This window comes from Dromaius novaehollandiae, chromosome 10 (genome assembly GCF_036370855.1).
Source record: "Dromaius novaehollandiae isolate bDroNov1 chromosome 10, bDroNov1.hap1, whole genome shotgun sequence".
Classification (NCBI taxonomy): Eukaryota; Metazoa; Chordata; class Aves; order Casuariiformes; family Dromaiidae; genus Dromaius; species Dromaius novaehollandiae.
The window spans coordinates 23,187,901-23,214,509 of NC_088107.1; the positions used below are offsets into that span (position 1 = coordinate 23,187,901).

General features: G+C 46.5%; 1 protein-coding gene across 3 annotated transcripts in view; it reads right to left on the bottom strand.

The window, feature by feature from the left end:
* The window catches only part of ARID3B (AT-rich interaction domain 3B), a 42,626-nt gene that overhangs the window by 9,933 nt on the left and 6,084 nt on the right, over positions 1 to 26,609 (bottom strand). For all 3 annotated transcript variants that reach the window (XM_064517614.1, XM_064517615.1, XM_026115296.2), the window contains 4 exons: positions 18,100 to 18,171; positions 16,503 to 16,575; positions 2,611 to 2,794; positions 686 to 945 (listed from right to left, as the gene is read on the bottom strand). In XM_064517614.1, coding sequence (XP_064373684.1) covers positions 686 to 945; positions 2,611 to 2,794; positions 16,503 to 16,575; positions 18,100 to 18,171 — 589 coding nt within the window. The remainder of the gene's footprint in view (positions 1 to 685; positions 946 to 2,610; positions 2,795 to 16,502; positions 16,576 to 18,099; positions 18,172 to 26,609) is intronic.

Here is a 26,609-nt window from a genome sequence, read left to right on the forward strand (position 1 = left end):
CAGCTGATTTTCTCTATATAAAGCTTTCTCTGTCACCATCAGATCACGTTTCCGGGGCATCACAATGCTCCACCATTCCTAACTGAAGTTGCTGCTCCTGGAACAAAATCACTTTACTCTCCCTTTCACTGGCAAAATCTTGAATTTTAGTCTGTCTATAATTCCAAAGTGACTCCCCCTGCACTCTAACTTCCTCTTAAGGATACTTTTCTAAATCATGAATACTTGTTTTTACAACTTCATACAGTGTCACCCCAAGCATTTCTCACCTTCCAGGAAAATAACAAAGATCCATAAATCCCTGCAAGCAGCAGGCATTATCTATTTCACAGACAGGGTATGATGGATGAAGATAGATTAAAAGCCTCGTCAAAGGCCGCCTGAAAATCAACAGCAGAGTCAGGTCCAAAGCCACAGCAATTCCTAGCTAATCCAAGACCTCTGTTTGCTCTGTTATTGTTCCCTCTTCCCCAAAGCTACAAGCTCCTTAATACAGTTTTGGATTCAAAGCAAATCTAGCACATGCATGAAGAGGTTCAACTGCAGTCAGAATATTCTGCAGCTCCTTAGCTACTCGAGTCCCATTACTCTTGAGTCCAAGCTAGACAAAACGGAAAACAACTGAGTTCCACCGCCCGCACCTCTCACCCAGCCACCCTCTCTGACGTGGGTGCAAGTAGCTGACCTTTTCTGACAGCTGCTGCTGGAGACACACGAGGATTGCTGGTCCCACTGCCTGGTGCGACGCCGATGATTGGGAAGCGGATCTTTGGGGGAGACAGGAGGGAAGGAGGCCCCGCAGCGGTGGGCGAGTAGCTGAACAAAGAGGAGCTGTAGCTGGGCCGTCTGCCTTCCCGCCTGTTGCCATCGATTGCAGCCTGCAGCTCAGCGGGAGAACTTAGGGATTTCTTCTCGCATTCGTAGGCATATAAGTACTTCATATACCTGAGACAAAGGTGAGGACAGAGAAATTCAAGCAGGTATACTCAACAGAACCTGAAAAAGAGACCGTAGCACCAAGCGTCACACCCAGGAAGACTCTCAGACTGAGGCCCTCTACAGATCCGGGCTCTTTGCTGGCATACCATGATCACTGCTGTGCTCGGTTTGGCGAGCACTATAGTTTTGCTGTGAGGCACAGCTCTTGGAGAAACTTTCAGTTAACCCAGTGTTTGCAGGGAAGCACATGGCTACATACTGCTACATCTGCAGGGGTAGAAAAGAATCATCAAATACTCCTTTACAACTAAGAAGCCATCTATAATTGTAAGAATTAAGATCTTGGACCACAACACATACATGCAATGAAGGAAAATTTAGGAGCTATTTTGTCTTACTTGTGTTGGGAAGCATCAGTCTGTATAAAACCTTACTACCACTGCTGAATTCTGGCACAGAACTTTGCAGGAGACAGTCTGTTTACGACAACAGCTGTAGAAATAGCAAAGACTTTCCCTCTCTGGGATTCAGAAGCTCTAATAACTTGCAAAACTGATACCTGCAACAGCAACTACCAGTTTGTACATCTGCAGCCAAATCACAGCTAAAGCCTAGCCTGGGCCCTCTTGAAGGCAATCCCTTTGGACAGGAGAACCAAGAGCCTGAAGAGCTGTGAAGTTCCTGAAACACACTGCCCCCAGATGCACACCCACTGCAGTACACAGCAATCATTCACGCCTCCTTTTGTGCCCAGGGTTTCCAGTGACACAGGGAACATGGCTTCCATGGAGTTCTTGTCTGAAACCATGATTTACTGCTCAGAGCTCAAGGCTTCACGCAAGCCACTATACCAGTGTATATCATGGAAATCTAAAAACTTTCATTTTATAGATGGCTTGTTCCACAGCCACAGAATTACCTGGGGGCAGAGCTGGGTGTGGCTTCCCAGAGGCCAGCTTTCCATGCTTTAGTCACTAAACAACAGTGCAGCTTAGTGCCTTGCTTCAACTTTACAGTACATTTATTTGTACTGTTCCTCTTCTCTTCTGCTTATTCTACTCCTTTTCTTCCTTAGAAATTTTTTTTTTTTTTACTTGTCTAATCAATGTGAGATACTGCAGGTCAGAAAAGCAATCCTCACAGTGACCAGGTGCTAAATACACATTTCCGCAGCGTAATAGTGATAACAGACATTAAACGATCAAGTTTATACTTGATACCTACAAATCAGGAGGCCTCTCTGCCTCCTCCTTGTGCCAGGTGCTCTACAGAGAGAGAGCAGGAGACGCTCCTTGCCCTGAGGAGTTTAACTTCCAACCAGGCAAGACAGGCACAGGACGGAGAGCAGGACAGAGCACACGGAGCGAACACCAGTGCTGGGACTGTAGGGAGGGAAGGGATGGAAGGGGAATGAGTGCAGGAAGGGACCACCACTGAAGAAAAATAAGGGGAAAAGGAATATAAAAGGAAGACCGCAAGCTGTGGGAGAGATGGAAGGAGAGGGCTAAATAAAGCAATTCATCAGCTCCTCTCTTGCCACAGAGCAAGGCTTACTCTCTCAATTTTTCCTCCCCAGTCCCCGTTCTGCACTCCCAGTTTGCTGCTTTGTGTTCACATCCACGCCGTCCTGCTTTGTGTTCACACCCACGCTGTTAGACCTTCGAGACTTACTGGGTTCGAAGCGTGAACGCGGCACTGGTGATGGAGGTGGGCAGATTAAGGCCTTTGGTGATCTCCCGCCAGATCTTTTTGTTGATGATTTCTACCAGTCCTCCCTTCTCAGTCACTAGTTTGTAGAGCATGTAGAGATCCAGGATCTGCTTTGCCATGATGGGGATCCGATTGATGGGAGTTCCTGCGGTGAAACAGCAGGGAAGGGAACACGGAGTCAGAGAGAGAAAACGAGGCCAAGAAAACCAGCAGGTTGGTGCTATCGATCTTCTTTTTAATAGGAAATTCAGGCAATTCTATTTGTAGCCTGACTTGAGGCCTCTCTGTGGGCGAGTAAATGAGCCAGAGAAGTGTAGCTACATGGCACGTCCTTTTCATGAAAAATCCTTTCCTGTAGGCAAAAGCAATTATCAGACGAATAATAACCTGCAGCTAAGAGCAACTTCTAAAATAGAAAGAGGGGAAGTAAGGACTATTCAATCCTAGGGGCAAGGCAGCAGCACAGAGGAATCATCTTTTATGAACTCCCAGGGCAATCTCAGATAAAAATCTGCATCACTCACGCTCAGGAAGGGGCTGAACAGCCATGCAGCATGAGCTACAAGTACATCGCGATTCTGCTCTCTCACTCCCCAGTATTTGCTATGTTGTACGCTTGGGAACAAAAATGGAAAGGGCACATGACACTTGGCAGCATCTCTCTCCCACATACATTTGCTCCCCGTCCTCTCTCACAAACACATTTATAACCTTTTGCTATGGCTTCTGCTCTTACAGAGCATTTTCTTCCTCGCACTTTTCCCTAAAGAAGCTCCTAAATGCTACTTCCCTTACTTGAAAAGCTCTTTCAGTCCTCATGAGATACCAATGTTGGGCCAAGCACAGAAAAATTAGGTAACAGCGGGTTTTAGTTTATTAACAGCTACACTGACCTAGACTAAAGGTCCTTTCAGCTCAGTACCCCTTCTCTGCTGGAGACCTGTATGTGGCACTTGGGCAAGAGAGCAGGGAAAAGCTTTCTGGCATCATCAGCCAAGACAATTCTCCTGCGGATATGTTAGCAGGATGTTGCTTCATCACTTCCCACCCATCCAAAGGCTAAAACTAGTGAGCTGAATGCTGAGCCTGTGCGTTACCATGTCTCTGCTCACGCTAACCCTTCTTCACGGTGGGCAAAGAAGAGGAAGGAGTAATTGTCTCAAAACTTTCCGTCTCCTGCACTTAGGGTCCTTCTTCCATCAAAAAAAGAAGCTCCCACCCCCACAAAACCCAGCCAATCCCTCTTCAGCCAAAACCCTCCCAAACACAGGAAAATATTGACCCTCTTTTCTGCTTTGCTTAAAGAGATACTTGCTGGATGCATGTAGACCTTCAGTTTCTAAGTTACAGTTTCTAAAAGATCATGGAAACCTATAAATCAAACCCCAATCCACTACTGAATGGGACTTGGCTGCAGCTAACAGGGCAGCGTGAGACACCTTGATGAGGCTACACATGCACCTTAGTTGCAAACGCAACCCAACTGGAGCAATAGCTCGCTGCAAGAGAGCTAGAAACGTGGCGTTGATGCTGCGGGTGAATAAACAAACAGCACAAGAACATATCAGTGTGCCTGATCTCACGCACCGAACGCAACCCCACCATTATCTCACACAGGGTTAGGAGACGGAGGTGCAAACTTGCTCTAGCCCAGCTAGAGAGAACTGGATCATGCCGCTGGACCAGGCAGCTTCACAAGCCTGCCGCAATGCCAGGCATCCTCACCAGCGATGTGCTGCTGCGAGAGGCACCCAGGCATCCAAACGCTTCCCCCTGGGTGCACGGCAGCACAAAACAGGGGACTGCTCTGCCCTTGCTTGCACAGGGCAGATGCTGGGAGACAGCTGTGCCCTTCCTGTTCAGTGTGGTCATCCTGTGGGTCAACACAGGTATGAAAATCTGATTTTTAACCTGAGAGTGCACTTTTAGCAGCACCTTAAAGTGATAAAGCGTGGGGGGTTTTAAAAGGTCAAACTAATGAGATTTAGGCAAGGAAAGGAAGAGGAAAAAAACGCTGATGTAGCAAAGCTTTTATTCTGCATAGGAAATACTGTCCTGGATCAAAGAGCAGTCCATCTGAGGTCAGTATCCTGTCGACGACAATGGTCAGCACCAGGCTTTACAGGAAAGCCTACGCAACGCCGTAATGGACAATTATGGACTACTCAGCCCACAGGGGAGACTTCTGCCCCCGCTCATCAGCGAGTGATTCGGTTAATGCCCTGAAGCAGAGCAGTTTATGGCCCTTATAAATGGGTTTTATTCTGTTTAGTGAAAAGGAGTTCAGCTCAGCTCTGCAGATGTTCTCATTACACACGTAACTGTGTAATTTTTTTTTTGAAGTCTATTATGCATTAGCCCATGGCACCAATTCCCACAGGTTAATGAGAGGCTGGATAAAAAAGTAAACTTCTACAGTTTTAAAGGGCTGCCTTCGATTTCACTAAGTTACTAACGCTTAACTATAAGAAAACGTAAACAGCAATCTAATCAGGCTTGGTCTGGGCTCTCTGCTGCTTTATATCTACCATATCTTCTTTTACTCGCCTTCTGTCTAAACAGTCCCCTCCCTGTCCACAGCAGAAAAGCCACAAAGCAGTAATTTCCAAGCTATCGTTCATAAACCGCATCAGATCCCCTTCCTGCATTTCCCATGCTGCAGTTCCCCCCAGCAGCAGAGAGAGAAACATTTCCAAATTGTCCGACCGCTTTCTGGCTCCTCTCGTTGCAGCCGGCCGGCCCAAGCCGGGGACCGGCCCTTTCCAAAGGGCAGCCCGGATAAACGCCATCCTCCCTTCGGCTCGGTTTTTCCTCGCCCCCCATTTTGCCTCGGCGCAGGCGGTTATAACAAAGATTACGAGCACAGTAACAGTGTCACTTCAGGCCCAGGCGGCGGGCTGCAAGCGATCATGTTACCAGCCTTAAGTTATCATTCATCAGCTGAGCCGCAGGAACCAGGCAGTCACGCCCAGCCCGCTCCCAACGCACCAGCCGGGAAGCATTTATCTTGGATACTCCAGCAAAGAGTTAGGGATAGCTCTTCCTACCCTCATCCTCCCCCCTCTCCAAAAAACCCTTCGTTGGCAGTTCATTTCTGCCCCAGCAGCAACAGAAGCCAGAGGCTTCCAACAAGGTAAATCGCCGAGAAAAGTATTAGCGCTTCCATAGTGCTGAGCAAAGCTTTCGTATGGCCAGGGCAGTGCCTAGGCCTTCTCCCTCTGCTCCTGCAGCAATCCTGTGCGACCCCAAGCCACCCACTTTTTCCCAATCCAATTTAGAGAATGGCATTAACTTGTCCAGCCGGGACTCTGATCCAGCTCTCCTTGGGCCGTGAGCAGATGGGGTAGCTGGAGAGTGAAAGCAATGGGTCACACGCGAGGCTCCTCCGGCAAACAAGCCGCTAATATGGGAACCTAACAAAACAGCTGCTTTTCAAAATACTGCACTTATCCCAGAGTTTTACCCTTCTCTAGACTCTCCCATCTCAGGATCCACAAACATACACAAGGAAACTTATCCAAACACTGCTCTGATAAAGACGAATACTATCTACGTTAGAGGGAAATAAAGGCTTAAAGTGCATTTGCAGGGAGCCTGTTCATAGCTGGAGCCGAAACAGCAATCAGATCTGACCTCCAGGCCTCATGTTACCACCCTTTCGACACCTTCCCTTCCTGAAGTTTTCTTTTAAACAAGACCTCCACACTGAAGTGCCCTGGAATTTAATTAGTAACTCTATAAGCTAAGCTAGAAGCTCTCTCTCCCCCCACCCCCTGTAAAATTTAAGCAAGCTGAGAAATTTTACAGCAGGGACAAAACTAATTTTGTCATTCCACCATTTATATAGGGAGATGGGGTCGTTTTCCTCTTATACTCTTATACTTTTGCATAAGAGAAGGCCGCTCCAAGCAATATTCCCTGAAGTGGGACGAGCCGCGGAATGGGACAGGGGCTGGGGTTTTGGACCTGGCAGATTATCTGGACTCGTCATCAAGTCAGCCAGAGCTCAGCCCGTTTCAAGGAGCTCACGGAGAAAGAGAGCTGGGAAGTGGGGAAAGGCGGCTCTTGCAGCCCCCTCCTCCCCCAGCCCCTCTCAGAGGAAAAGCAAAGCGATAAAGTCTTTATTGGAAAACCCCAGCTCCTGAACAGGAAAGGCTGAAAAACGAGTATCAGGGGACGACTGGATGCTGGAGCAGAGCGGATCCTTTCACAGGCGACTGCAAGGCTTGTCAGGGGCCATGATGGATTACTGTCATCTGGCAGCATCAGGATTAATGATCCGCAGGTCAGAGGGGAGAATTCCAGAGGGAAAGGTCAGCAGCCGGGGGCACAGCATAAGACTTGTTGCCTTTTGATGGCAAACTCATTTTACTGTACTTTCAAGCTTGCCTCTCCCTATTCCGCCAGCGCACAGAAAAAATGCTGAATGTACCACACTTAGAGCTGGAAGCCTTGCCCACCGCGGTGGAGAGGGCGAGGAAGACAACTGGCTCCTCTCCTCTTCGTTTTCTTGGTAAACAAATGAGTTTTATTCCTCTTAGCAGAGCCCCAGCCGTGCAAGCCTAGGCCACCTCTCCTTGAAGGAGTCAGACACAAACAAAAGGGGCAAGGAGCCCGTCTCCAGCGGAGAAGGGTTGCTGAAGAGCTGACACGCACAGGAGGGCTCGGGAAGGCAAGCCCTGGGACAGGGATACCCGCCGGCCCTTTCTGCTGTGCCAACAACCCGGCAAACGGAGCAGCAGCCAGGCTCCCCCTCCTGCAGACCCGAGGGTGGGAGAGCAGAGACCCGGGGTAAGAGGCTGCTGACTCCAGAGAACCACCTACCTCCCCCTTTGCTAACTAGAAGGGCTATGAAGAGGACAAAAAGCCCTGCTACGACGCTGGAAGGAGGAGGAGGAGGAGAAGTCACCCTGTAGCTGATGGGTTGGCAGCTTTCTAAAGGGAAAGACAGCTGTAAGTACAGTTCAGACTTCTGGGATAAAGAGTTTCCCTGGAGGGAGTCTGACTGTAGCTATAAACATATCTGTTCTTCAAGAGAAATAAGCAGCCCCTTCTGCCAAGCTGTTTCACCCCTTTCAAAAGCCTCTTCTGTTGCAAGGAGACGTAAGGGAAGTCTAGAGGACTTACATGGATAGGCTTGGATGTCCCCTATGCCCCCTACACTGGAGAGGCAGATGGAGCAACTGTATGATTTTCACCCTTCAAGAGCTTTTTAAGAAGAGACTGAGGAAGATGTAAAACCCAGATAATCTTCGAATGACTATTTTTACATCTGTTGCCAATGAAACGATGCCTGAGAAACAGGCACTGGCTGAGCAGTTGGGACATCTGGGCTCTGCTCCTTTTGACGATAGCCGCTGCTCACTGCTGGGGAGCCTTCCCATCTGTCGAAAGGGACCTACGCTTCGGGCTGAAGTCTTCCTCACCTACCTGAGCACTCAGCCCACAGTGGGTTTTGTTTCTCCCTGCTCTTCATCCTATCTTAGCCAAACTTGGAAATTACTCCCCCGGTAGACTGGTGTTAAACAAAGAAAACCGCTGCTAAGACTGCTCTTCACAGAATCATAGAAAATGAGTCGCCTCTCATTTTATAGGGTTTTGCCTGGTTTTGAGTCCTCCATGACGGAGATCCCCTGCCAAGAGCCTCTCTCTCCCCTCACGCTGAGCCATGCCCACTGCAGGGAGTTCCCCAGCGTGAAGCAGTGTGAGCCGTGACTTGTCCTGCGTACAAGAGACAAAGAGCAGTTAATCATGTCCAGCCTGGAGCACTACCTTCCTCAATCACTTCCGTTTTTTTTTTTTTTTTTCCTATCAAGTTTAGCTTCAGAAATGTCCACTTCTAGGTAAGGAATTAAGGTGGTGAAACTCCCAAACATTTATTTTTCAGAGGAGCATTCAGAGTGTAATAAATACCCCCACACCTTGGAGGTAGAGGTGAAGAGGCACCGAGGGACATTTTTAGGAACAACCTGTACAGATAAGGAAAGGCTGCAGTTCCCAGCTTCCAATCTCCAGCAGACTTCTCCAGAGGAAAGGAGAAGACAACACTAGACAGTCAAAAGCAGCAGGCTTTCCCTAGGAGACCGTGGAAAGTCCACGGTGGTTTAAAAAAATATATATTAAAAAAAAGTAATTTTGAATCAAATCTTGAAGAGATCTTTATGTTTCTTTGAAGGGAGAATATGGGAGTAATTGCTTGGCATGAATTATCTGCCCACACTCCCGGTCTGAACAGAGGTAAAATTCAGTTCACCAGATAATCAGCAATATAGGATATAAGCAAAACAGCCTGAATCCTAACTGTCTCTGCTCCCACTTTGCTAAAATTCCTCTCCGAGGACAAACCCTGGCTGGTTTCATGCAAAGTTGGCTATTCAGGCACCCCAGTTTTTGTCATTTCATTTTGAATCCGTCCTGAGGACTCGTTCAGCGTTACGATAGAAAGCAATGGCAGACAGAAGGGAAACGACCTCTCCCCACTTCCTCTGGGCCCGTGCCACGGCTGATCTAATCGCTCCCTGTATTCCCGGCACTTCCACAGCGGGCATTCTCACCTCCCAATGGGAATGTCACCACCTCATCGGCAAGCCTGCAGACCATTAGACTCTCCTCTCAAAGCGGGAGCCAGGAGAGAGCATCATTAATCATGCTCTATTTGACAGGAGGCCCCCTTCTTATCTGCACCCCTCGAAACGCCATCAGTTTCTGCTTCCCCCTCAGTAAGTGAGCCTGACAGCAGCCCCTTATCAGATTTCAGCTGCCGAACCGGAGCAGCCTCACGGCACCCACGCGGAGGCTCTCGCCGTGACCAGCGCCCGGCGAGAGCAGCCGAGGCTCCAGCCGCATTAACCTTCCCGCCCGCGGTGCCTCTCCATGCCAGAAACCGAGATCCCATGGAGATTCGCTGTCTTACACCAAGCTCCAACAACAACTGCTTAGCGGCTACTGACACAGCTGGGTCCAATATATTCGCTATTACAGATTTCTTCACCAGATGTTGAATGGCCATGTAGCTGGTGGTGGGATTTCCACGCACACGACCTTTGAAGTGAACAGACGAACTCTCCTTCTCTAGCCAAAGATGAGGTACAAATACAGGAGGAAACACAGAGAATCAGGGCCAGCTGGGGAAGAGAGAGGTAGTTTGGGCAGGCTGCACAAAGTCAGCAAAAATTGGAGTCCTCCATGCCAAACAATTCCACCTCTTCCATCCATCTGGATATCTACGGGGTCATCTCTTCACAGTGTTGAGCTGTCTCTGTTGCTCGAGAACAGCAGTTCATTAATCATTTGTAAAACATGCTGTCAAATTTAGGGGGGAGACCGAGACCATCCATAGCACAGAGGAAGTACTGATACGAGGAAGAGCTTTGGAAGAACAGGATTTGAAACAAATATCCAGTCTTCCAGATGCTGGAGAAACATGTTACAACTTAACATCTCAATCTTCAAGGGGTGGGAGGAAAAAACCTCTGACTTGATCACTCAGTTCTGTATCCCCAGGGAGGAGAGCTGGGGATTCAGAGATCTTCAAGTATGCGGGCATCATACCAACAAGCTACATAAAGATTCATGCAAACTGACAAGAGCCAAACAAACCCAAATTATTTTCTTTTGTGTCCTTTCCAATGCCAACTCAGCTCATAGCAAAACATTCGAGCTGCTCAAACATTCTTCATGCTGGCTAAATTTAAAACAAATCTTCTGTAGCCCAGAATCAAGTAAATTCGTAGTGCTGTTTTCCCATCAACTACAATTGGAGCTTGTAATGTGATTTTTTCTGTTGAACTAAAGCAATATTCTCTCTAAGAGCCCGTTTTTCAGCTGCTTCAAACCAAGGCATATTTATTGTTTGAGCTGAGAATTAGCTGCACTAGAAACTTTCCCAGAAAGGATTTTTTTTTAGGTCTTTCCAAAGGGACATTTTCAGGCTTTTCCCAAATCAGACAAAAAGCCTGTCTTTTTGAGTGTCTCCATGTTTGGAATCAACATTTTGAAATATAAAATGAAGAAGAGGAGGAAATTTGCTTCTTAAGAGAAGGACCTGCCTTTTACTGCTTCTGTGTAAGTTATCCCAAATTTGGCTAAGTTAACCCCCTACCCTCAAAATATCAACCCACATACCAGGTGAAGGCTTCTAGTCACCTGGCAGCTAAGTTCAATGAGCAAGACATTCCCTGCAAAGGTCCTCTGGGTGCTACGGAGACCCCCACACCAGGCACAGGGCTATCACTGCGACTATGCTCTGAGGAGCTGAATTCAGGTCGTTTGCAGACCCAACTACAAGCACTGTACTTTGCACCTCTGTGTTTTTATTCTAGCATCATTTAAAAGTCTTAAAGTACACAGGGTAATGCATTCTCTGTCTCCTACTCTGAAAGGCTCAAACCATTTACAAAAAAGAATACAGCAGAAATTAAACCACAACACCAGCTCCCCCTAAAGCATAAGGAAAAGTCACTCTTACTAAAAATACAAAAGTGCCCTAAAATATTTCACCGATTCCTTAAACGAGGCACAAAAGTCAGAGGTTTAGCTATGTACAGATCCAAAGGTCTAATTTGGAAGAAAATTTTGCGTGGTTATTTTGGACCATCCAAAACAGTCCTCTGCTGAGGAATCTTTCACACACGAAATGCTGAAACTGGGTTTGGTGCCCTGCACAGAGTGAGAATTTTCCATTGCACGATGTCTTCTGCTATTTAGGGAAACATTTGCTGTTGCTCAGTGTTAAGCAGGTAGAGCGAACAAAGGATGCTGAGAATTTATGTCTATTGATGTCTCATTAAGAGAGCTACCTTGCTTAATTCAGATTCAAAAATAGCTCCAGAGAATCAAAAGAAGAAACCTGAGAAATTGAAGCAGTGGAAGAATGAAGAGTATTCCCTGGACAAACATTTCATAAACACCACTTTGCCTATAGATAAAAGAATCCACCGGTAAATGCTTTTGTCAATACTCTGGATTTGTTGTATTTCCATATCTTAAATGTGCAGACAGAGCATACAACAGCAGGAAAACATTAAAACCACACGGTCAGACGTACAAAGCCCCTCCTATGTATATATACACATAAAAAAACAGAATGGTCAAGCCATCTGGGAAAACCAGGGTCACGCAGAAACCTTGAACAAAATCAGTAGAGCTGTACATTTGGGGACATTTTATGAGGTCTTCCCAAAGGCAGTGCTTAAAATGAACAAAACTGCTTTGCTTGAAAGGGAGCCCTTCCTAACACACCATAGCATGCAGTTAGATCTCCTCCTCACCAGATCTTTTCTCAAGAGGGATTTCTTGCATGAACACTGCTGACCGCTGCAGAGCATGAAATCATCTCACCAGTCCAGCGCTCTCCTGACCAGCACTGGGGGAATACGGTCAGCTCCGTTACTGGCGGCTGCCTTAGCCGCAGTGAAGAAGAGTCAGGCCACTAACACACCGTCACTATCTAGAGGCAAAGAGCAGTCTAGCTGCGCTTTCTCGTACATCCTTCAGGGCCAATGCCTACATTTTTCTGCTACTCATCATACCTATACCTTTGTTATCACACACAAAAAAACAGATGGAGCTGAAATTTAGCCTTGGGATACATTCACAGGGTAAAAAAGGCCTGAAAAGAAGTGGAAAATATCACCATCTCCAATACCGAGTTTGGTCCAAAGAAAACAAGCCCGTCCTTTGGGCTGTTCGGCATACAAGCTATCAAACCCTCTACAGTACAAAGCACAAACACTTCTCTTGGAGGGCTCTGGTATAAGAAAAAAAGACTTCAGAATCTCCCTGCAAAATATTTAATGTGCCAGTGCATCAAAGCCCAAAGAAAAAGTTTCATCTTACTAACCTTACCGTGAAAATGCACAGATTTGCAAAACATTTTACACCCCAAACATTTCTATAGCAAAATTGTTTCCGACACTTTAGCATAAAAATTGGGTGAACGCAAGATTACCCTGAGCTGTTATAAGGCATACAGCGTATTAACACTCTAGCCTTGGCTCTTGAAAACGCTCTTTCCCATTTCACTTCCGATATGGGAGAAATGCAGAGGGACTGAGGCACACCTGTACGTAGCTGGTGGAAATTTGTCTGCTGGCACTTGACAATTGCACAGATTTGCACAGTATCTGCGGTGTGACAGCAGTGGCACCGGGGCACCAGCTCATACCTCAGTGCTCAAAGCCACGAGCGCGCTGGGAGGCACAGTACTGCTCCTGCCTGCAGCAGTCCCAGTGTCCGGCAGACCAAGTCCAGCCTCCGTGCCGGTGACGCAGCTCTGCCCTGAGCAGCGTAGCCCACCACAACAGTGCACTAGCAGCGGAGCCTTAAGTTTGTGCCATTAAAAACACCCTGAACCACAAACTTGCCCATCATCTGAAGAGTGGCTCCTCCCGCAGCAGGAGACTAACACAGCTTCTGAGAAGCCAAACCTCGAGACACTAAGACTCAGTTTTTCATAGGACACCAAACAGCCGTAGAGAAGGAGGGAACCCACTGCTGAAGTTGGTCATCCCCGCTCAGTTTGAAGACAGCCAACCTTTGATTTGAGACTGCAGAAGGGCTGAGAAAGGGGAAAGTGGAAGAGGCAACACAGCAACTTCATATCTGGAGCTGCATCAGCATGTTGGTGCTGTTGTTGGGTTGGTTCGAAGTTAGTCCTGCACCCTGACTGCTCTTATCGGCCGGTCTCCCCTCCTCTCCCCATCTGCCCCTTCAATCACAGCCATGGTGGGACCCATTCACCTAAACACATACAGGGAATAAAACATCCAACAAAGGAAGAGTTACAGCTTTCCTCTCATCTCCCTCTTCCATCATTATTGCCACTGAAGGGCCATTTTATCACTTGCAGCTGTGGTCATTCAGCGACAACCTGCTGTGCTCCGAGGCAGATGAGACCTGCACATTTGATCCGCATTAAGCCCGTTTCATGGGTTCACATTTCTAGGTACATTCCAAACAGCAGTACCAACAGCCAAACCTTTTCATCCCTCAAACTATTCGGTAGCTCCTGTGAAATCTGTCATTTATCTTTCGCATTAGGTTTTTAGGTTCAGTGTCAGTTAGCAATCTCACTGTGTGCTCCACCAGCACCAGACAAGGGCGAGCACTTTTCTGGACTGTACTGGACGATGGCAAAAATCCCTGTCTTTACACCAGCAACGTTTATTAGCAGAGCTGCTTTCCATTCCCTTCAGACGCGAGGTGCAAATTAACCAGCTCTTCACACGTACAAGCTAAGAAATACAGCACTTGGCTCTCAGGTGCAATGAGGCCTCGGTTTTATCCATCTTGGGGGACTCTTTCACAGAACAAGGCAGCTGTTCAGCCTTGTTTGTTTTAGGATGCCTGCCTGGAACATAAAGTGTGTGTGTGGGGGGGGAGCGAAATTTAAGTCTGAATAGTATAACTTTGCTGTATTTATCTCCAGATTTTTAAACATATCAGAATACCGGGGAAAGAAAAAAAAGGGCAAGTCCACCTGCTCATGAGAAAAATAGTCCTGCTGTACACAGGAGGAGTGAGGAGAGCAGAGAGAAAGAACTGCACAAGTTCAGCTTCTGCAAAACCAGGCACTGAATCAAAAAATTTAATTTTTTTGCTAAGACGTAACAGCTCAGATTATAGACAGAAGAGCGGAGTTGCCTCTCACAGTCCGATCTATGCTGTTCAGTTTTCACATGAACCTGAAGAAGCTCAATTCCACAAAATCCTTCCACCTATTTCTTTTGGGGGGTGCCAAAAAATAAAACAAGCCCTCAACTGCCATGCGCCTTGCAATCTCCCACCGGGGGTGGGTCTCCTGCATTTTGTTTTCCACTCTCCAGAAAACAAGGGAGTCTCCAGAAAACAAATACACCTGGAAATGCCCAGCTGATTAATAGCTAAACTCCTACAGCAAGCAGCTGGTGACCAGCTCAGTCTCTGCTCTGGAAATGTGTCAATTATAAATAATTAAAAGGTAATAGGAAGGAGAAACAGAAGCATTAAGCAGGTTTCTCTCTGGGTACCCGGAGGTTTCTATTGCTGTCAATCACACCCTTAGGATTATTGTTTTGTATGTCAGTCATCCCAGCTCTCATGTTAACATGTGAGCTCAATTTAACATTTGTAAGTAAACTAATTAAGCCTGGTTAAGCCTCTGCCCATAAAAGAAAAATCAGTGAAACCTGGTTCAAATTTTTAACTGCCTTGGAAGCAGAACCGTACACTACTGGACAGTGAAAATCTACAACGGTCTGCTCTCAGCTCTAGCCATGCCAGGAAAGGATGGGAATATGAACAGCAGTGACTGCAACATCTCTCTGGATCTCCTGTTTTGGATAGCCCTTCATCTACTTCTCATGTAGTCATTCATAGAAGGGGAGACATCCAGAGATAAAACACTGAGGGGTCAAAACATCAGCTGGAGGTGAGATTCCAGTTCCAACCCAACAATCAGATTGAAGCAACTGAGATGTTGCATGATTAGGCTTTATTAGATTTTCCAGGGCACAATCTTGCAGGTGACACTAAGAGGGCCCCCCTCCAAACACACACAACCTGTCCTGTCGGGTCCAGCATGCTCTCAGAGAATGTTATGCCATGAGGGAGCAAAGGGCCCTTGATATATCTGCTTTTCACAGTTGTCCTCAGAACTCAGCAGATTTTTATGGAAACAGTGAAAAGGACCATAGTACAATTTAGTACTTTTTGACAGAAGAATCTCATTGCTGGAAGAGTCTGATTGACCTGGCAAGTTGGGAGAGGTAAGAAAAAAGAGCATCACAAGAGATTTGCCAGAAACGATCAAAGACAGATGACCAGTCACCTACACAGATGCGTGCACCGAGATCAGTACTAATAAACTATCATATAGGAATTCCCAATGGCAAAAATCCGTATTTGGAACTCCCGGCAAACAGTCTTTTCACAGTCTGAGATTCGGCCCTGTCCCTTTACACGGAAAGTGCCACATCTGCTCAGCACACATGCCACTGACACACATACTGATAGCCACTGGGCAGTTCAACCAACAGAGGGTTTTAAATCATTGAGACAATTCAAAATAAAGCTGCAAAAATAAGACAGAGCTGATTTCAGCTTCAGAATATTTATGTTTTATATGATACCACATATTTGTACATTTTTATTAAAAATACTTTGCAAGGAGGGAACTAAACTTTGTTATCTATGGGACAGAAAGAGGCTTTTGTGATATTCTGGCTGAGCTACTTCACACATACATCACCATCGCTGTAATGAGAAGAAATACAAGTTGTCGATACCATAAAGAGGAATGTGAGAACTTCTTCAAACTGTGTGCTCCTGCACTCAGTTACACAAAATTATACTAAACACAAAGCTGACATTCTGTGAATCAACAGGAAAACACATTTGTGTGCCTATTTTCCCAGTCCCCAGATTGTGTGCTCTTACTCTACGCAGATCGTCTGCAGGGGCATTCACGCTCAGCTTCCACACGCTATTAAAATAGAATGTGAGAAGGCGAGCGATCATACCACCTGAACGGCTTGTTCTGAAGGGGAGACCAGAAAACCCACAGGGACACTCGGCCTTGTGGCACAAATCCTTGAGGAACCACGCTTCTTGGGGGCTGCAGCGCATGGACAACTTCTGCAGCGGGTAGGAACGAGCACAGAGAAACAGCATCTATGATATTAAGTAAAAGTTCTTCCTTACTGAGCTCCTTATTTTCCAAGGCAATTATCTCAAGTCTTACTGTTGCTCTCCCACCTAGTCTGCAAGTTCAAGGGCTGGATTCATTCTTTCCAACTCAGGAGGAAGAATTCAGACTGTGGCAGAATCCCAGGGTCCAATTTTACCGTATCAAATTCATACGAAAGCTCACTCACCCCTCTTCTGCATAAAGATGAAGAGATCATCCAGGAACTCTTTCCGCTCAGGGTCACTATCCAGTTCATAGAGCTGGGGGGAAAAATAAAAATGAAGGTACAATGCACATCGAGACAGACGCTCAGACACTAATATTGTTACTTTATGCTAACAAGAGTCATCTGGTGTTTGTACTGGGGGGATGAAAGGCAGCCAGTAAGGAAGCAAAACGAAGATGAGATGGACTTCTGACCTCATCAGGGGGCAAGACTGAAGCGATAGTCTAAGGACCCTTGTTATGGTTTGTCTTGCTTTGCCTCTCAGGAACTTGTCCAGGTACAGTATGGTTTGGCACTCTGAAGGAAACGGGGCTCAAGCCTGCTGCAGAGCAGCGTTTGAAACTATTTGAGAGCAAAGGGTAGGGAAACTATGAAGACAAGCTGAAAGAAGTCAGAAAAGAAAGATGAAACAACCAAAAGGCATGCAAGCGATTCAGGGCACGATTCAGGGCTGATCGGTGGTCCATACTTTGAGGCACCAGGGAGGTAAATGTCTCTTCAACTTCTCCTAGCCCTACTGTTCCCTCTTTCAGGGATGTCACATAAGTGACAAACTCCAAGTCCCTTGAAGGAGGAGATGAAAGGACAGAGCTTTTCTGTGTCAACCAATGCCTAATGGGAAAGGGTCCTCTAAAATAAGCCAGAAAGCAGCAACACAAATATGAAGAATCGCCCTGGAACCAATTTGCTACAGAAACCATTTTGTGAAAATGCTTCCAAAATCCAACATTTTCAACAGTTTCATAGGAAGTTTATTCCAAAAAAGAGATACTGTATGCTAGCATTATCTGCTGATATTTCAGAAGGGGCAGACATGAGAATACCATCTCTTACAACTAGCTCTTGAACAGAAAATCTAATTTTCACCTATCAAGAGTCCTGTGAAGCCATAAAGTGACTGGCTGAAAGGGCTGAAGTCAGTCTCTCACCGAGATTCAGGAGGCTATAAAACAAGACAGAGGAAGAGGGCATAAATGTATCACTGGGATAAATGTATTTCAGCCTCTCTCAAGAGATGCAGCTAGCTACTTGGCACTCATCTAGCCCCAAAGAAGAGGGGCTTCTTGGGTTCGTTTCCTCTGTAGCTCTGTACTTTCTACACACTGAGCTCTGGGGAAGAAAATGCACCACAGTATTTGCAGAGCAATTAGCTACACCCTTTCAGAAAGGGCCAGCTTAGTTTAAAATGAATTCCTCCGGTTAATGTGACACATTGCTGCCACATTCAAATCTATTACCACAATGCTAACCAGTTTCAAGAAATGAAATCCTGTTCTGCCAGCCAAGGAAAGTATTGACCAAAATTTTAAATGTCATAATTATAGTGGTTATGAAGTCTTAGTGCAAGCCACATTCCAGGAATCACGAGCAACAAAATAACCCAACTTTGCAGGTTTATAGCCAGAGGGCTGCGAGATGCCTTCAGAGCAGCTTTCTCACACATTCTCTCACTACGGAAGAATAGCGAGGGCTCAGCAGCCGCCCTCAGTCACAGATCAGTGAAGGAATACCCCTAAAGTCATCCCCCCTTCCCCAAAACCCAAGTGACCAGGCTGACCTTGGCAAAGTCTCGTGAAATTTCTCTTCCTCGGCATCCATCACCTTCATCACTCCAGGTCACACTGCCATTCTAGGGGGAGAGAAAGAGAGAGATGAACGGGCGGAAGGATTGCATGGGGAAGGCTTGGGGGACAATTCCAGAAAGCCTGCAAATGTGCATTTATGGGCACAGACACGTGCAAAGCAAGACAGGTACTAGCTTAGACCAAAAACACGAGAAAGAAGAGGGACATTTGTGTGTTATTTACAACGTGCTCTCCTGGAATCTCTGACACTCAGCTCAAACTGAAAAATGCCATTTGGTCTTCCAGGTGAATACTGAAGGTAGGGGAAGTTTTTCTGCTCTAAGATATTTCCCACAGAAACGTATACACAAAAAAGTTGTCTGACATCAGGGAAAAGAAACATTAATGGCAAATTCTCAGCACCTTTAACAGCCATCTTCTGCCTTCTGCTAACACCCCTGCAGCAGGTGCTTTGCTGCAGTGAGGTTCAGCACCTAAACAAAGAGGGACTACCATTGCTCTCCACGTTCACCTTTTTACCAAGTACACATCCTAAAAGCTGCTGGTGATAGGGGCGGGCGTTATCCATGTATGCCTGCTCACCCACGGCTGTCATTCCCTCCTGTCACCCAGTTGACACAGAACTGCTCCCCTTCACTTTTGGAAATGCCCGTCTGCCCTCCCCTTACTCGTCTACAAACCAAATCCAGAGTACGCCAAAGAGAAATAGGGAAATAACGCAACTGGAACACTGCTTGCCGACCCAGTACCCCTAACTCCTGGAAGCTACTGAATCTGGATTTCCCACAGAGAAAGGTAAAGCTCAGCTTTGCTGGATTAGGATTTGTTTTGCTTTGGCATTGAAAGGACTGCACCAGTTAGGTCTATTCTGCTTAGTAAATCATCATCCTCAACTGATCACCAGGACTGGAAGCCAGTAGAAGCAGCCTCTGGCTCTCAGGCAGCACTGAGAACAGGAGGGATCCTGGACACTGCTCAGGCATCTTTAAACCACCAAGTTCCCAGAGCTGGGGCACAGCCAGCGCTCCAGGGCCACGCACGCAAAGAGTGGCCAGTTCCACCTGGCAAGGGGCTTAGACGGTCCTGTCCCGAGTACAAACAGAAATGCACTGAAGACTAAAAGAGATTTTGGCATAAAAATGCATGTTAATCAGAGAGGTGGTGCAATAACCGAAATCTTGGAGTCATCTGGTTCTGACAAATACATTGAATTACAAAGATGAATAGCTCTTGTCAAGGCCGGCCAAAGCTACATTTCCCCTTTTAAAAAACACAGCAGTGAGCTGCCCTAATGCCTGCTGATTTAGTTTGAGCCAGTAATTCCTGCTGGAAAGTCAATTATCCAGTGAGTCCCATCAACTGAAAGATATTTAATGGGGGATTATTGCCACTTCTGTTATGTCAGCTGTTTATTACAGCAGATCAATTCCCAGTCCTCTCTAGGAAGAGATCTGAAGACCGGTTTTGTTCACAGGAGGATTCAGGCTGGGTGTCCTTTGCTGGCAGAGATTAAAACACACAGTTTTTTGCTAATTATGGTAACATCCAGCTGCTCCTAAAACCTTGCTGATAGGAAGCCAGTTAGCTCAGATCAAACAACGTGTGTGAATAATCAGAATAAAATACACAAACCAGTCTCTTCAGAAGGCAACAATTATTTTGCATCCTCAACTTGATAATCTAAGGCAACATGATTTTTAGAAGGCTGAGTCTTTTTTTTGGGGGGGGGGGTGAAGTTTGGACTTAGTTGTAAATTAAAGGGGCAAAACTGTTCCTGGCATTAAGAACTAAATTGGGTACTGCAAGAAGCAAAGCACTTGCATTCATAAGGAACTTTGGTCACGCCAACAGCTTTATTCCACTAGATGTGGGGACGTGGACAGGGAAGAAAAGGGAGTTTAAACAAGGCAGCAATACTCCATTGCCAGTGGGTTTGAACTTGATAAAAATACAGGGAACAAAACCGTCCACGGGCTTGAAGACTCTTCAAAAGTTATTTTTATTGTTTCCTTCGAAGAACTGCAATTAGAAATGAATCAGAGGATTGTTAAAGTTTGGTATGCTGAACAATAAGCAGAAGGTATGTGCACTACTTCCCATATCTAGATCTTGAGATGTCCAAGAGCGCAGAAGTAACGCTTCCCCCACATCTAACTAGGGAAAAGGAGACGAAAGCTAGCTGACCCCTTCATCCCAGTGCTTCCCTCTATGTCCGAAGAGCCAGCAGAGATTGACAGCAGCTGGCATGGCGACAAGTGATCTTAGCTGATAGAGACGGCGGGTAGCATTAACATTCCCTCTCACGGTAGCTGGAAAGGTGGCCCCGCAGTAAAGCCTTGAGGAAACTGATAAGGAGACCACACCTCGTCCAGCCCAGCGCCCTGGCGTAAATCATCAGCGAGGGCGCTCAGAAACAATTCAGCTGCCTTCACGCTGCCCGTTCCAGCGGCTCCGCGTGGGCTGTGACCGCTGGCAGAGGAGGGATAACACCTGCGGCCACTCCACCTGCTTCGGAAGCACGTCTGTGATGCTGCCCCGTGAATCCCTGCAGCCCCCTGGTTAAAGGCAGTTCTGCGCCAGGCTGTGCTCCGTCTATCACAGGCTGGGGATGTCCTCAGGCCTCGGCACCATCACAGGCTGGGGATGTCCTCAGGCCTCGGCACCATCACAGGCTGGGGATGTCCTCAGGCCTCGGCACCGCACGGCACCAGCCCCGCTTCTTGCTGCGGAGCCCCCGCCCCACGCTGCGGAGCGGAGACAGGAGGACAGAGAGCGATTTTTTGGTTTTGATAGCAGAGTTAGCGAAGTCTCAGGCTACCATAAAACGTCAGCTCAGCAGTCGGGGAATAAAGCCTTCTCTGCGCAGAGAGCAGAGTGCGAGCACTGACAGACACTTTCCCAGGCCTCAGCTTTGATCGTGAGAGCCTGACTATTCTGCACACCAAAACCCCTGGGTCTGTGCCAAGACTACAGCCAAAGACACCAAATATTGACAGCTGTTAGAACAGTCCTGCAACACAGCCCTAGACCTACAGTCGGAACAATCCCGAAATTTCAGCTGATCTCACGTAAGAGTCATCCCCGCGCTACTGCTGGTGATTCAAGCACAACTGGAAGAGCTAAGTGAGTAAAGCCCTTGCAGAGGTCCTCCACGCAGAATAAAAGGCATTTTACAGAGCCGGAGAGCTCAGAGGCAGCTTTGATATCAAACTTCCTCTCCATTCCTCCTAGGAAAACAAAGTTACCCTGCGCCGAGAAGCCCTCCTCTGTGCGAACAGCAGGAACCTGAGAAATCAATATATCCTCCCAAGTCATTAAAAAACCTTTGTATGAGTCAGGCAATAGTAGCAGGAAGGAAAAAACACTGCTCAGAGGGGCAGGTCGTTCTGTGGGGAGAAACCCGCCTCTCCCTCCACCGCTGCGTATCAAGGGAATTTACTGGCGTTAGACAAACAGCCATTTCCATAGCTTTTGCATTACCACCGGCCCAAATTTAGCTGAAGTTTCTTGCAGAAAAAGCCACCAGCAGAAACAGTCTCAGCTTGATGCTCCGACAGGAAGCATTAGTAGGAAGGCAGAGAGTTTGGTAAGGGACTCCTGTGTTCGCAGGCCACCTCCAGAGCCGAGCGGAGCCCGGGAGCCTCCCTGGTGCTCCCGACACACCTCGGAAACCATCAAAGCGCCCCTGGGACTGCCCCTCCCGAGCGGCCGTAGGCCTGACTTTAGAAGCAATTATATCTGGAGCTATTTTAGGATTACTCCCTAACCACCTGGAATATCTTGTTAAAGGAAAGCTCAGATGTCCAGAGCAATTTTGGTTTCCAAGCCCACATTCAAAAGCTAGAGTTTAACCCTTTTGTCAAAACCAAAGTTTTCAAGCAGATGGAAGAGGGAATGACACGCTTTCCTGCCTCTTCCAATTCTTTCTTTTCAGGACAAAACCTTACCAATGAAGAGCCTAAACTCATGTCTGTAGGACAGTTGTGGCTCAAACATTACCACCTCAAATGGCTGTGACTCCCTGAGACTTGAGCAAATAACTCGTTTTCCAAAGGATCAAAACATCTAAACAAAGGTGAAGTTTTAAGGTAACCAAAGAAACATCTCAGTGTCTTCTTCTCCCGTTATGTTCGCACAGATCATGGCGACAGTAGGTACGAACATGGTATTGCTAAGAAACTGGAAAAAACAGCTGCAGTCCCTTTTATGGACCGTTTCCCTCTCCCCTACCCCAGTCTCATACAGCTGTTTGAGAGGGACTCAGCTAAAACCGGAGCAGTTTTAATCAGGCTACAAAGCTGTACTCAAATGAGAAACACTAAACTGGAGGGAACCCGCTGAAGTTTTAGTAAGTGGAAGAAAGGAGAAGGAGTTCTGGCCTGAAATGCAAACTTGTTCTGCACCCCCCTCTCTGCTGCAGGCCTGCAGTTTTGATAAAGATTTCAGGCCGACCGAAATCTGCTGAAATAGCCACTAAGGCACTAGACTAACTGCAGCGGGGGAAAAGCCAGCCCCTCCTCTGCCCCATGGGTTAACCGAAAGCACCGAGGCGATGGAAAGGTACAGGGGCAGCAATTTCAGGATTATCACAGAATCCTCCGAAATTCCTTTTGTGGGTAGAGATAAGCCTTAGGAAGTGAAACAGATGCTATTATAAAGAAAACTGTTGTACTACAAAAAGCTGATAAGATCAGGACTACTGCCCTGAGCTGCGAGTTCTCAAGCATGAAGAACCACGTTATAATTACTGCAAACACGCTGCATGGTAAAACTCTGCTGAAACTGGAATAAACCCTTCCCACTCCTACTGCTAACACAGCTCAAGTCAACATCTACCGCTTCGAAGTTGGGTTTTGAAAGCATTTTAGTGATTTCAGGAATGGCAGGGAGGGGACAGAAAAGCAAGAAAGAATGGACTGAAATTAGCAGATTAATTACCTGTTTTTACAAAGTTTCTTTTATGTGCTCCCATAACCTAGTGACTGAAGCACTAACACAGCTCTTTGCAAAACAAGAATCCACCTACACATCCTTAAGCGAGCGCAGGACTCTTCGTGAATGACTCCTATTCACAAATACTCAAAGGAATTAACTAAAATACAAGAAGATTTGCTCAGTGCTGTGCGGCTGTGGGAGGAGAAATTCTCACTGCCACATGCGAGGTTCTCAGATTTATCCTGAAGTGAGAATATATAAGAACACCACATTCAAGCTCTTTCCACCTTCAGTCTTCACTGTTAGCTAGAATATCTGTAAATTGGCACTGAAGCAGACAAGCTGCAACTACTCCTAAAGATAAATTTAGCACCTGAACCAAACCTAAAATAAGCCACATCTTGCCCAGGATATAAATGAGCAAAGAATCTGCTCCTTAGCTATCCAACTCCAGATACAGCGTGGTCGCTGCAATATAACGTAGCCTTTATGAGTCCTATGGAGTTGCCTTGAGATGAAGATTTGGGGCAATTCTCTGACATCTAATCTAAGCTGTTGCATCGGCTGCTACCTTATCCCAGCAGGGCAGGGACCGATGAGGGGTTGGAATGCTCTTTCCTATTTACCTGCCAATTTGAGCGAGACTTAACTTTGTACACCTTTGAAGTCCCTCCGCTCGCGTGAAACTCGGCTGACGTTATCTCCAGTTAACTCTTGGCTTGTTTGCAAAAGAGAGGAAACAGAGATCCACATCCCCTCGGACTTCACTGCCTCGTACGCTCACCTCTCCGTGAAACCAGCCTACAAACACTAAGTCTGGTACCAAACAACCCAGAGGTGCTGAAGCCAGTGGGGCCCAAGACCCAGGGGTACTGCTTCTCCAGAGCATTTTGAATGGACATGTCAGACTACCTGAAGGTTGGCTAAGGACAAACGCATTCTGTGCTGATTTATACGCACAGGCACACTTGCATTTTGGGCACATCAGCTACACACACACACAAACCTCTGATTTTGTGTGTAGACACTGGAAACCACGTAAATCTTCAGTCACCAGGTATGCACATTTGCTTCCAAGATCCTTCTCTGCTCCCACCGTTGAAAACACATTTTAAGTTACAAACCACTATGAACTCCAAACTAGTTGCTACAGCAGAAGCAGACTGCCATAGGGATGAAGGCTTCATTTAACCAAACCTAAACTATGAATGTCAGGAGAAGCAGCAAACAGCAATTTAAGAATTAAAATATCTTCTTAGAGAAAACGGCTTTTAATAAACAAGAGGAAGAAACCAAATATTTAACAGCAGCTGTTAGTGAAGAATTCTCTCATTATATCATAACAAGAAGGGGAAAAAAAACCCAAACAGTAAATGACTTGCATTTGGAATTAAAAATGAAGCCACTGAATTGGGCCCTGGATATCCCATATAAGTAGAAAGCAAAAAAATGCATTGTATGAAACAGCTTTTTTGTTCCTGGGATGTTCACCCCCTCTAGATTAATGAGCATCTCCCGAGCAATACCTCAATACGCACAACACTTGAGGCACATACTTCAGATTATGGAATCTCAACCACTCATTCCTAGACCCTAGAGCAAAAGCAAAGTAATTATTTTAAGTTGACCTACCTTAATAAACACCGTGACCTTTGTAAAAGTTTAGGTCGGGATTTTTAGAAGTCACTAGTGATTTCTGAGAATCTATCATGAGACAACCCTAAAAAACAGACTGTGCACCACTCTCTGAAAACCAGATACTTGCTTTATGTGGACTTACCTTGCTGTGTTTAAGGCAGCATTAAATATCAGCTGATGCCTGAAAACCTTGGCTTTATTCTCGCATTCCACAAAGGAATGCAGGTATGAATGTGTGCGCTGTAATAACAGCTTTGCAAAATTACTCGTGCTAGTACCAAACACCAGCCTCAGGTAGAAAAATCTGAGAAAGCAGCACCAGAAAGACCCTGGCTGTGGTCCTGCCTTTGCTCTGCCTGGTAACCAAAGACATTGTCAAGCTCTGTGAGAACTCACTAGATGAGAACCCACACTCAGCCATCTGCTAAAAGCAACATTTTCACCCGCGGAATTAAAAGCTCATTTTTCTTCAGAGCGAGACAGGCAGCCCACAGCGCCCTTTCCAGCAGGGCCGCGGGAGCCCTCGGCTGTCGGGGCCGTGATGGATTTACACAGGACTGGAGCCGCACAAGCAGAGCGCGAGCTGAGTGTCCCCCCCCAGCTCTTCTTTTGGGAGTGCAACTCCCCGACAAGCAACTACACCGCCTTGTTTTGTGCTGACAGGATTCCCACCGCCCCTGTGTCACGAGCTGAGCCAGCTCTTTTGTCCGCCGGCTTGTTCTACAATTATTTACTCGGCTGTCCGAGGCTGAATAGAACGTGGCTAGATCTCGGTGGTAGCTTTCACCTTTCAATGGTCTTCATATCACATATCTTCCAGGCAATCCTAGCCTTACACTTTCAAGATACGCTTTCCCCCAAGGACATTACTTTTAGAAGAAAAATCCGCCCTTGAAAGAAGAAATAGAAGCAACTTTTTCTCCTCTTCTGCGAGCAACAGCCATCATGCATACCACAAATACTCCCAGATCAGATCTAGCTGGAAATGGCATATACCTACGGGTTATTAGCCTCCAGTCTCAACAGAAGCTAAAACAAAAATGACAAGTTCAGGAATCATTCGGAAAATTCACTGGAGAACATATGCACTTCTCCATCTGATCCAGGTTCTTCTACCAAAACAGACAAAACAAAACGCCCAGTACCTTTAAAGCATTTATCTTAAATGGAAAAAATTCAAATAGTGCTTGCATGTGGGCAGTGTGTTACCATTTAGCTTACAGAATTGTGTGGATAATTCACAGCTGCATGCAATTTTTTTGGCAGTCGTGCCAGCTAGCAGTTCCCATCTGCCTATCCACCTGCTTATTCCTGCCTCCATGCAATCCCCTGCTCACCAGCTCTCATGTGCTATACTGCAGTTAAATTTTTACTCTCTGGTATGCAGACTCCACTGGTGAATGCAAACAAGCTGATCTGCAATATTTACCCTACTCAAGGTGAATATACTTCACCAGCATCATTAATATTTTGCACCTCAATATTGCCTTTTGAGCATGCCAAAGCAGCTTAACATGGGCCAGACCAGCAGTCCATCTCACCCAGCACTCCACCTTCACCAGTAGCATCTGGGGACAGTATTTAGGGAGAGCATGTGAACCTGCCCACTTTCCGCCATCCATGTTCCCTACATACTTTCCCACCATCTAGAGGTGTTGTATTGCGACTGTTAGAGCACATCCCTGGTATTCCTTTAAAATCCATTTGTGGACTTGATAATCACAAATTTTGTCTAATCCCTTTCTGAGCCTGCTGATACTGTCTGCCTACCAACAGCAAAAAAGAGATGCAGCAGCAAGAAGAGGTTATTTTTAATTTCGCCTCCAAGTCAATCTTTGTGAACCTTGGCTTCCAGAATAAATTGGCCTGAAATCAGACTAAGTTAAGCTGCAACCTACTCCCAAAATAC